Source organism: Tasmannia lanceolata, unplaced genomic scaffold, assembly GCF_043159265.1.
Source record: "Tasmannia lanceolata isolate RefF3 unplaced genomic scaffold, GAP_Taslan_0.1 ptg000008l, whole genome shotgun sequence".
In the NCBI taxonomy this organism is placed as follows: Eukaryota; Viridiplantae; Streptophyta; class Magnoliopsida; order Canellales; family Winteraceae; genus Tasmannia; species Tasmannia lanceolata.
Genome location: NW_027518685.1, coordinates 5,466,869 through 5,478,610, shown reverse-complemented (window position 1 = coordinate 5,478,610; position 11,742 = coordinate 5,466,869). Strand labels below are relative to the sequence as shown.

At 39.2% G+C, this 11,742-nt stretch overlaps 2 protein-coding genes and 1 long non-coding RNA gene across 3 annotated transcripts; 1 reads left to right on the top strand and 2 right to left on the bottom strand.

Moving 5' to 3' along the window:
- Nucleotides 1–211: 211 nt before the first annotated feature.
- On the top strand, nucleotides 212–3,047 carry LOC143884077 (protein LHCP TRANSLOCATION DEFECT-like). The gene is made up of 2 exons (XM_077387461.1): nucleotides 212–528; nucleotides 2,632–3,047. The coding sequence occupies exons 1-2, from the start codon at nucleotides 256–258 to the stop codon at nucleotides 2,887–2,889; spliced, it is 531 nt and encodes a 176-aa protein (XP_077243576.1). The 5' UTR covers nucleotides 212–255; the 3' UTR covers nucleotides 2,890–3,047.
- A 4,227-nt stretch (nucleotides 3,048–7,274) lies between these two features.
- On the bottom strand, nucleotides 7,275–7,854 carry LOC143884074 (uncharacterized). The gene is made up of 2 exons (XR_013252722.1): nucleotides 7,562–7,854; nucleotides 7,275–7,467 (listed from the first exon to the last, which is right to left on the bottom strand). It is a non-coding gene; the product is annotated as an uncharacterized LOC143884074 (long non-coding RNA).
- A 975-nt stretch (nucleotides 7,855–8,829) lies between these two features.
- Nucleotides 8,830–10,922, bottom strand: LOC143884073 (disease resistance protein At4g27190-like). The gene has a single exon (XM_077387450.1). The coding sequence runs from the start codon at nucleotides 10,805–10,807 to the stop codon at nucleotides 8,843–8,845; it is 1,965 nt and encodes a 654-aa protein (XP_077243565.1). The 5' UTR covers nucleotides 10,808–10,922; the 3' UTR covers nucleotides 8,830–8,842.
- Nucleotides 10,923–11,742: the final 820 nt, after the last annotated feature.

The following is an 11,742-nucleotide window of genomic DNA, read 5'->3' as shown; positions in this document are numbered from 1 at the left end:
TCCATAATGTGAGTCCCTCTTTATATAGGAGGGTTAGAATAATCCTATGGTAATGATTTTTGGGGCACAACCTATTTCCGTGTTGGCCCATAAATGGACGGTTTGGGCGGGTACAGTCCATTTTGAAAAAGAGGGGGTGAATTCATCATAGAAGGGGGTGAATTTATCACTGCCCTACATAGATTACAATATCTATCTTTCTATCTTCTCAGCATATATTTTGAAGTATTGGATAGGAAAGAAAAAGGAAGGCTAATGGCTTCGATCCCATGTGCTATCCATCTTCACTTTCCATCCACCACTCTTCCTTCTTCTTCATCTTCGTGGAAGCTCAAAACCCCGTTTATGGGGATTAGGAAGAGACTGGGTTGGTTCAAGGCTCGGAGAATCGGGATGAAAATCGTTCCGAGTTCTGGTTCCCGAGTTAAATGCTGGTTTCGATTTGGAAAGAATGGAGTTGATGCGGAAGGAGCTGGGATTTATGGTAGTCAGACTCGTGATGATTTTGATCGGGACGATGTTGAGCAGGTTCTTTTTCTTTTATTTCTTCTTCTTTGTTTTTGTTTTCTTCATACACTTTTGGATTTTTTTTTTCTTTTTTGTTGTTTTTAAGATGTGGGTTTTGTTCATTGAAGGTTTTTGTAAACTGGGTTGTTAGGAAAATGTGGGTTATGATATTGGGAAACCAGGGATCTAAGATTTGTAGTTATCTGAAAAGACATTTTTTATTGCTCTGAATGATGAAGGGTTTTGACTTTGGAGAATCAGGAAAGTGAAACTCTGCGTTATATTAAATTAGGGATTTTGGGCGTATTAAGAAAATGGATAATCAGATTTTGGGTTGTTAGATACATGGATTTCTGGTAAATGAATTAGGGCTTGAGGTTCAATATGCTTTCTAGTGTTACGTTGTGTGAGTGATGGCTTTATTTAAGTAAAATTCTGTTCATTTATTGGAAAATTTCATGTGGTAAGTCTTGGTGGTCTGAAATTTTGCTGTTGGTGTTAGCATTCATTCAAATGGTCTAATCATTGTGTCGAGTAGTTTGGATCTGTCTAAATTCTTGAAAGCTTCTTTTGTATCATTGTTGGATTTTATGTGTAAAAATCAGCTTTCCAGAATTCTCCATCTCTGAGTTTTGAATCTAAATATGTGCGCTATGAATCTAAACAGCTTAGACAACCAACTTAGGAACAGATGCATTCACTTTGAAGGTCCATGGGCTAACATTTCTAGAATGAACTAATAAGGAACAGGATCAGTTTATAACTAAAGAAAGGCCTAATATGAGGGGTTGGTTGCTTTATCTATGCCTTCCGTGTGGCGGGGAGTGTGCCTGGGAAATCCATTAAATAGACAACAAAAAATACCTAGTAGGTTAACTTGAATAAGATTGGCGGATTACTACAGCAAAGTCCCACTTGATTTCCTTGGTACAATGTTCATCAATTCTCTGAGCCACTCTACTTATGCCCATATTGGTACTCTCACAGTGATAGAATTTCATTAAGATGCTAAACTGGTTTAGGAATTACAACAATTCCTTCATTTGGTGGAGTTGAACATTTTATAGTCTCTGTATGTTGCAGGGAGATGACTGAAGCATATAATAGTGTAACACAAAATAATAATAATAATAATAATAATAAACTGTTTCAAAAAAAATAGTGTAACACAAGATTATAACATATTGACAACAAGTTGAAGTTATATATGTTCCTCTGTTTAATGTGCCTGAGTTAGGTGAATGAGGAAAATATTTTCTAATAAATAATACTCGCCTATCATTCCAAAAAAAAAAAACTGCTGTTTGTATGTCATTGCTAAACTTGAAACCGTAGCTAGGGTAAATTTACAAAGTTCACATATTTTCGGAGATTTTGGTAAATTTGAAACCATGGCTGCTTGATTTGTTGGTCTAATTAAGATAAACACAATCAGTAGTTCAATACGGGAGTTCTTAATATATAAATGTAAACTCTTCTGAATTATTTGCTCACTGTAGCAACATTTCTAGAACACTGAGATTTGCAGTAAGTAATCGTTGGCCCATCATATGTGTATAACTGCGGGAACATTCTTTTTTAAATATAGGCAGCCACTGATTTGTTCTGGATAAAACCACCTGGTAGTTGTGCTTATTTATCTTGTTTAAGGACAAAGACTTGCTGAGACTAAGAAGGATATTCATACTTGTATATATCAGTATATCAAGTGGAGACAAAATCAATGTGGGTATATGATGCTTGTAGAATATGGATTATGTTTAACCATACCCTGTTCTAATTAGTCTTGTTATTTTCTGAACTCCTAACAATTTTCCTATTATCTCCATATAAAGACCATGAAAATCAGTTTGATTAAGCTAAACATTGATAGAATGGTGTAAGGTTCCCTAGTTAAAATCACTGCTAAATATGAATCGAATGTAACAGAAGGGATACTTGTGTTTGTACCCTTGTCCTCGATTTTGGTGTTGGGGGAGGGGGGGAGGGAATATTTTTACTAAGTGAAGAATATAAATGAACAGAAATTGGAATTACCATATCTCATGGGAAAATGACTTCAAGAAAAGTCCAGTTTGATGATGGGAACATTCTCATGGTTGCTAATGTGTTCCTCTTTTGCAGTATTTCAACTATATGGGGATGCTCGCTGTTGAGGGATCATACGATAAGATGGAAACTCTCTTAAAACAGAACATACACCCAGTAGATATCTTGTTGATGATGGCTGCCTCAGAGGGCGACAAACCAAAAATTGAGGAGCTATTGAGAGCTGGAGCAAATTACAGTGTCAAAGATGCCAATGGAAGGACCGCAATTGATAGAGCAGAAAGTGATGATATAAAGGAATTCATCCTTGGGCTTTCTGTTCAGAGTGCATGAGTTTCAGCTTCTTTAGTTAGGAGTTTTTATTTCTTCTTTTGAGATTACTCTTGTATCATGCAGTTATTGTTGGGTAAAATGTAGCTGAGATTTTCTCGTACATTCCCACTGTAAATACCAAAGTTTCTATTTATTTTGGAAGGGCCAGAATTTCGAAATTGCTGTTACTTCAGGAATGAAATGCTTTTAGAAAAGGTTTGTGTTTAGTTTATGTTGGCTAAGATGTTGGGAATCCCTTTTACTAGCTAAGCTGGGATGGGGAGCCCATGGCTACAAGCAAATTGTGACCCTGAAGTCTTACTTGGACAACTCTGATGCCTAAGTGGAACCTGTTTTCACAGTCAAATAGAAGTGGGTGAAAAAGATTTGTTTCTGAAAAAGGACTGCCTAATTGTAGGTTTATGACCCTCTAGTCTCTTCGGATTAAATTTGAAGTGTTCTTTGGATTTGTTGGACGTGCATATCCTCATGGATGCCTTGCTGGTGATATTAGCTGGCATCATATGGGTTTAGTTTCATTAGATTTCAGACCATAGTGTGTTGTTTAAAACTACACAATTTAGGCTTTTATTTTAGGGAAATGATTTCAGCGCTCCAATGTTTTGATAAACATGCGCTCACTTGTTTGTCGTGTAGTATTTAAAGGGTTTTAAGGGCTTTTAGAGAATGGTAATATCCTCTGACATCCCTTTAAATACTACATGACAAACAAGTGGAGCGCATGTTTATCAAAACACCGGAGTGCAGAAATCATTTCCCTCATTTTAATGGTATGTATTGTTTTGCTTTGTTATAACAGCTCAGGAAATTAACACTCCAAACTCATCTTCATATGTTTGTGGGTGTTTTTTTATTTGGTTTAGGATCAAAACTCATCTTCATATGTTTGTAAAACAAATCAGAACAAAACCTGGTTTCTGACACTAGGTGTTGCCCGAAAAGTTTCCGGTGCATAATGGATAGTTAGGATTGTCGGATTGGGTATTGAACCAAGGCCATTTACAGCCAATCCAGCATAATGGAGAGTCTGGATTGTCCAACTATATAGCTAGGTATAAGCTGGTTAAGGACAACAAATCCAGTTGGTTAGTCAAATATGAAATCTTACCTTGTCAAAGGAAGTATGATTGACGTATACAAAGTGTTGAGTAATGCTCAATTTGTTTCCATTCTGTGTACCAAAGTTCTCAGTGTAGGGCTTCCAGAAGCTGGACAAACTTAATGTTTGGCGATCAAATCTTTCCCTTGCAATGGAATGCACTCCCTTCCAATAAAGATTTTCCATTTCTCTCATTCTCGTTCCAAACATCAAGCAAGTCTGTCAAAAAATAAGGAATAACTCGAATTGGGGTACAGATGATCTGTGGCATTGCCAAGCAAATGGTGATTGACCATGATCCAATGGTGACAGGGCTCAATGACTTGGTCGAATTGGGGCACAGATGATCTGTGGCATTGCCAAGCAAATGGTGCTTGACCATGATCCAATGGTGACAGGGCTCAATGACTTGGTCGTGTTTCGCTCAACCATTGAAGGCCCCAGATCCACGCTCAACCATTGAAGGCCCCAGATCCATGATGGTCGCTCATCCATGAAAACCATCGACTGTGAGCATTATTTTCAATCATTGGATAGGTTTTTCCATTAACGATTGAGAACAACCCACAATGAGAAGACATATAACACAAAACCTATAAGAGCGGACTTCTCATCATCAAAGGTTGAGATTCTAACCCTCCAATTTATAGCCATGCGTAACAGAGCATTGCTTCTTTGTTTTCTCATTGTCCATTTCATGGCCACAAATTGGAAGGTTTGAATCTTTAGATGATGCATGTACCATCCATACCAAGACCTTACAGATAAAAGATTTAGATCATTGAACAAGTGAGTCCCACGTGTATTTCTGCCCACTCGAATTCTTTCTACGTTCATGCACCCCATAAACTGATAGTGAACATCCAAAATCTTAGTGTTTACTTTTACTTCATGACAGTTTATTTCTTGTATAAATGCTTCTGAAAGAGGAAACATCCATACACCAAAAATTGGATCAATTAGATAATCCTCACTGTTGATTAATAGACCTTTGCCTGTTTAATTTAAACTGTTGGCCACTTCTGTAATGCTATAATTTGGCTCTCATAGTTAAACCATGGTCTGCAGTAGACAGCACAGCTTCAAGAGAAGGAACTTGTAAGAAGCAACTTACTAAGCTTGCATTGTCTTTTATGAGAGTTTAAGCAAACTTAGGTAGCATTGTGTTCTGAGAGTATTACTTGGTGTTGCCTATCTAGTCTGTAAACTTCTTTTTTTTTGAAAGGTAACAAAATTTTATTCCATAGTCGAAACAACGGTACAAAAGGGGACAAGTTGGCCTCAACAGAAATAAGGATTTAAAAAGAAAGTCAGCAATACATTCAATAGACAATAAAAACCCCTCATGGTGGTTCCCCCATAGGGACACGACCACAACGTGTGTGTGAGGAAGATCAACACCCGCCTTCGCCAATCCGTCCGCCATGTCATTAGCAGATCTTCTCATATGTGTAAGTTGTGGGTGAAGAACAGAAACCAGGTCCTGAATTTCTTCAAGAATATTGTGGAGTCGCCAAGGCCCGCAGCACCAATTTGCGGCCCAAGCGATGGTATTAGCAGAATCCCGCTCAACAATTAAAGGCCCGAAGTTATGTTTCTCATACCACCGCAATCCAATGAGTAAAGCTAACGCCTCAGCTTCAATAGGATCACACACCCCGGCTGGCCCGAGTAAGACATGATGATATGGTAGAATGGTAGTTTGCATCATGAATCATACCACCGAATCCCGCCCAACCCGGATTGCCGAGAGAACTCCCATAAAAATTCAATTTGAACCAGCCATCCGGCGGCAGGGACCATCTCAAAGCAATGCGTGAGTGAGTTTTCTTCTCTGATATAACCGAACGCCAATGTTGCAGTATGAACTTCTTATGCTTGCTGTAGCTCATGATTAAATGGACTATTGTGTTTGAGAAACAGTAAATTATATTTCCATTAATTAATTGCATTCAGATCGTTTGTGCCCTGCCTCAGGTGGGAGTTTTCCTTTCACAATCTTGTTTGGAGAAATAGGCCTGTGAAGCTATAGCAATAGAGGGCTGTTGGGTAGATAATTGGGACAGACTCAGTGTAGTATGATGGACACACAGAATCAAGTATTTCATAGGGATTTCACTAGTCATCTGTGGAAATAATATATAAAAACAAAAGCATGGGAGAGGTTCTCATTCTTCACTCCTATAAGGAAACTAACACGATGACATTAGAACTTGCCTTACCAGCACAATGAGTTTCCCATTTTTTGTATATGGCACTCAAGCCTCTTGATGGCATTAAGATTGTCCATTCAAACCAACACATTTCAAAAATCATCAAGAAACAAAAAAATGACATACTAGTCCTCCTGTATAATATAATCAACACTTTGCTAATGAAAATCATCCACTGACTGGAACAATAAAAAAACACATTGCAAATTTACAGACATAAGAAATTTACGTAAAATAAAGTTGGACAAGCTTCTTCAAGGTGAGAAATAGGCCTGTAAAGGAGTCAAGTTCAATGGGTCTCTCTAATTTTAAATCAGGAAACTGATTTGTTAGTCATGGTTTGCAGAGATTTCTAATTTCTGCAAAAGATTGGATGAATGAAGAGGGAGAGCATTGGATTTTATTCCAACAACAAAATCATTGTTCGTCTTACAATGGCAGGAGACAGGAGGGGATTTTATTATTCGGATGATCCAATTCAGACATGAAGGGGTTGTTCTTATAAAACAACCCCATGGACTGTTTGGCCTCTATAGCCTGTCACAATGTATCTTCATTTACAACAGTAGAAAATCGTTTTACAGCTATAGTTAGAGCCTCTTTCATTCCAGACATAGACATCATCAAAGCTAGGTTGTTAGATGACACCAGTCTTGTGGAGTGTCTTTGGTCTTACTATTCTGCACGGAAATTTGTCAATTAGGTTTGTATTTCTCCATGAAGCCACATCCAGGAAAAGGGAAAAGGGATCTGTGACTAATTCTGAAAGATGAATGCCATTGGTTATTCAACAATGTTAACATAACATGGTGCTCCATAAATCATTTTGCTACAAAACGCTAAGATTATGAAAAATGCTAAAAGAGAGGACGTTTTAGATTGATTTCAGGAGCAGAATAATGAGAAATTAAAGAGAAAGATCATTTTCCCTACTCAAGCTAAGTGCTCTGAAAGCACAGATACATCTGGTCAAGTTGATTCAAACTCAGGATATTGTTGCATCCCAACAGTGCCATAGATACCTTAATAAGATTCGGGATCACAAAGGGCGTATATAGCCCATGTTCGGGGACTCAAGAAAAGCTGAGCTTGTGCAATTATTAAAACATGGGGGTGCAAATATCAGTAGCCTATATTAAAAAAAAAACCATTATTTTGATGGAAATAAATACGGGAAAATGGTTGAAATAGAGATGTAAGAAAGCTGTGAAGAAGTTGATCATCCGAGATGATCGAAAGATGTACACGGCGAAGGGGACCACGGCCCTGCAAGGAAGGGAATGCAAAAGGAATAAGACATGATTAGATAAGAGTGGAAACGAAATGAAATTTATCCATAATGTCATTTACCACCACTTACCGCGATAAAAAAGACTTTGGAGGCGTGACTTGATGCCTTCGTCCTCCCACTCCAACCCTTCAAACCATGCTTCTTCTCCATAAATCCTGCCAAGTTTAGGTGCCCTTTGGGGCTCAAATGGAAGCCTCTTTAAATTGAAGCAACCAACTACCTGAATAGATTCCAAGGAAGGGAAATCGAGAGATACATGGGACCCTCCTCCTCCTCCTCCTCCTCCTCCTCTATTGTTGCGGTGGTAGCAGAGACTCCAAAGCTCTGGCAGATTATATAAACTTAGATTTTTTAATCGAGGGAGCAGCTTGTTTACCACTCCCAATTCCTGCTCTTCTTCCGATGCACTTATCATCATCTCCTCATCCCAGATTATTTACTCCATTTTTGAGCAGAGTTGAATCTCAAGTTCCTCCAATTGTTGAAGGTTTTGTGCAAGAACAGGGGAGAAGAGACATGTCAAGCTGCCGCACTTCCAGACAGTGAGCTTCTTTAGGTTGTGGAGGGTTCCAGTTGGTGGCATCATCTCCTCATCGCAGATTATTTTCTCCATTTTTGAGCATCCAGAAATAAAAAGTTCCTCCAATTGTTGAAGGTTTTGTGCAAGAACAGGGGAGAAGAGACATGTCAAGCTGTCGCACTCCCAGACAGTGAGCTTCTTTAGGTTGCAGAGGGTTCCGGTTGGTGGCATCACCCCCTTCCATAAACTCGTCAATTTGGGTAGAACACATAAATAAATTTCTTCCAAAGTAGAGAGAGGTGGTGTAGGAATAATAGCATGGCTCTTTTCTATAATCCCCTCCTCATACTCAAATACCTCCTCCAACTTATCCATAAACGAGATACTCAATCGCTGCAATCTCCCTAAAGCAATTGGTGGAAAGGCGATATGTTCCATTTCGTGGCAATATTTGAGTGTGAGTCTCTTCAAGTTGTTGAAACCACGACCTTCATCATCCAGGAGGTGTGTAATATTAGTGCAAACCCCCTCCAAGACAATATCTTCGCTTCTTCCCAGTAAAACCTTTACCCACTTACAAATTGGGTACGACATTATCTTAATATCCATATAACTTCCGAAATCATGCATATACACTTTATATTCCCAGTCATCTGACACGCGCATACCAAATTTCGTTAGATTCTCCCAAGGGCCAGAGAAGTCTTGAGAAATACATTTTAAGTCTGCAACCTCAATGTAAAGAACGGTCAGCCAAGACAAAGATGCCACCTCATCAAAGCTAGCATTATTACTTCCATCACCGCTGCTACGGTGCTACCTCTCACCTCCTACATTTTAAAGCTATTTCTCATATATAATTCTTCTAATTTACGCAACTTTGATATCACATTGGGCGGCACCCTTTTCAGTCCACTAGTGCCTGTGAGATCCAAAAGCTTCAGATTTGCCAAATCCCCTATTTCTATTGGTAGTTCTTCGATCCCACTTTCTTTTAGGCTAAGGATTTCGAGATTCACCAATTCCTTCAGTAGAGATATGTTATTTAAACCCCAGCATCCATCTAAACACAAAGTCCTGAGGTTGGCTGAGCGTGGTAGTGATGGTGGCAGTGGCGAAGTAGCTGTCGAACTTAGATCCAACACTAAAAGTTCTGTCATTTGTTGGAAGAAATTATTTGGGACTTTTATCACAGAGAAATTTTCTTGTAGTAATAAGGTTTGGAGATTTGGGCATATTGGCTGTTCAGGGAGCACACATATATAGTTTTTCAACAGTGAAAGCCTCTTGCATTGTTCCAACTTTTCTGGCCATTCTTCCAATTGTACCCCAACTTTAACTACAAATCCATGCTCTCTTCTTGATGCGATCGATATGGCCACATCTCTAACCACATCATGCATTTTTACACATCCCCTTTTGTCACTGTTTAACAGCAAGCACGAATCCTTTAGTTTGTCAACCAAGGTATTCATTCTGTCCCTTGCTTCCTTGAAATTGTCGACATCCTTGAAAACCCTCTCCCCCGTCATGTATAAGAACAATTTATCCACATGAATGTTATCATCTTCAGGAAAGACACAACAAAACAAGAAGCACAACTTTGCTTCCTCACTTTCTATGTAGTTGTAACTCAGCTCAAGACTAGAGTACACCTTTTTATCAACGTCCTTTATGTTCTGTGGACTAGATCTTCTTAGTTCTTGTAGTGCATTAGACCAAACTGATGAGCCCTTTCCTTTTAGTGCGCTTGCAACCGTGACAATTGCAAGAGGCAACCCCTTGCATTCTTCAGCAACATCCTTTGCCAAACTCTGCACTTCATCAGTTTCAGCAACACCTGATTTCTTTTTGAACAGATTCCATGAATCGTGACTAGATAAGACTCTGACTTCAATCATTTCCTGGCAATCCATGGCGAAACATGTATCTTTGTTTCGTGTTGTCATTATAATTTGGCAGCCCTTATGACTATCTCCGCAGGGGATTCCTACGTGAGCTAAGTCCAATCTGTCCCACAAATCATCCAAGATTATGAGTATCTTCTTCTCTTGCTTTAATCTATCCAACAACCGGCCCGCTCTTACATCTAGGCTTTCTTCAGTAAGTGACATGCCTAATTTTTCACCAAGTTCACTTTGGATCTTTTTCAAGTCTTGGTTGTGGGAAACAGTCACCTTTACAACCTGATCGCACCACTTTTCTATCTCAGCTTTCTTTCCCACTTGTTCCACTAGGGTCGTCTTGCCAACGCCTCCCATCCCGTATACCCCTATGATGCTACTTATCCCCTCTTTTACTGCCTTGATGACCTGCTCCATGGCAGATTCTGTGGATTCAGAAGCCTCAAATTCTCCACCGGGCAAGGACGAAAAGCTTGGAGAAGGGCGAGGATTTGATACGTGATTGAAATTCCCTCGTGCTAGGACCGCCTCAACATCAGCCATCTTCTTCTTTGCTTGTTTGCCAAGAGAATAACGGGAGGCCAAATCAGGACACCACCCCTTGAAACATCTCCTGTTCTCCTTCACTCCATCATCTAATCCCGTTACTTCTTCTTCAGTGGAAACTACTTCTTTTAGCCAATCTTTCACTTCACCACTCATTTCTTCTCCTCTTCTACGAGCAGCATCGTCTACTGATTTTTGTACATCATCTCTCTTCACCCCCAATTTTTCAACTTCACGTTTGAGATTCTCAACATTCATTTTGTAATGAACAAGATAACCAACTTGCCGCTTAATTGGAATGAATGCACTCTTTCCGAGATCAATAAGCGTAGGCAAAAAATTCATGGCTATGTGCTTGCTTGGGAAACAAATGAAAGAACCAAAAGATGCAGATATGCAGAGAAACGAAGGTAGATAGCAAATAGAGTAAAATAATTGTACCTTTGACTTTGAGAGCCACACCAGAAAGAAAAACGGGTTGACCCGGCCCGACCCACGCGTTTGCCAGGTCTACTAGCTATCACTTCCTTGTAAACTATTTATGAGTTGAGCCTCGCCATGCGCCATAAATCTTTTCCACATAATGATCCTAACCCTCTGATCCTGCACAGATCGGAGGGTTAGGATCATTCTATGGAAAAGATTTTTAGTGCTCGTCTATCCACAGATGAATGGTTTAGATCACCCAACCAAGTGGGTCCTGCTGCGTAAAACTTTTATCGCTCGTAGGTAGGGAATGGTCAATCTTGCGATTTGCGAATTCATTAGAGGTGTTGAGATCTAGAGAAATTATATGTTGAAAGGCCAAAAATATGAACACGTAAAGTACCACCCTTGATATTTGATCCAACAGCTGCTGAGTATGTGTTTACAGGGCCCTTCATCATACAATTTCTATAATTATCTATTCTATACATTAATGGGAAGTGATATACTTGCCCCTGTTTCTTCCCTGGGCCACCCCCTCTTGTGTCTCTTTGACTACTCCTTTTAAGCTACGTTGCTACAAGAGGTGCCCCGGGGAAGAAAAGGGGACAAATATATCATTCCCATGATCCCATCATAGGTTTGCAATTTTGAAACAAACAAAGCAACATTCTCCCGAGCTAAAAGGTTGATAAAGCTGTTGCTGCTCAACACCTCGAAATTCTTTGAAATTATTCCTAACTTCAATCCAAATCATCTCTTTATTTTCTTGCCATTCAATGTAGAATTTCTCTTTTCATTTTCATCTCTTGTAGTGAAATATTCTAAGTTATATGTACTATGTCTGTTTATAC

What these genes read in the sequence shown, in the direction of transcription:
- LOC143884077 (XM_077387461.1), top strand. Translation starts at nt 256, where the DNA reads ATGGCTTCGATCCCATGTGCTATCCATCTTCACTTTCCATCCACCACT. An exon ending in ATCGGGACGATGTTGAGCAG is followed by an intron (nt 529 to 2,631) that starts GTTCTTTTTCTT and finishes CCTCTTTTGCAG; the next exon opens with TATTTCAACTATATGGGGAT.
- LOC143884073 (XM_077387450.1), bottom strand. Translation starts at nt 10,807, where the DNA reads ATGAATTTTTTGCCTACGCTTATTGATCTCGGAAAGAGTGCATTCATT.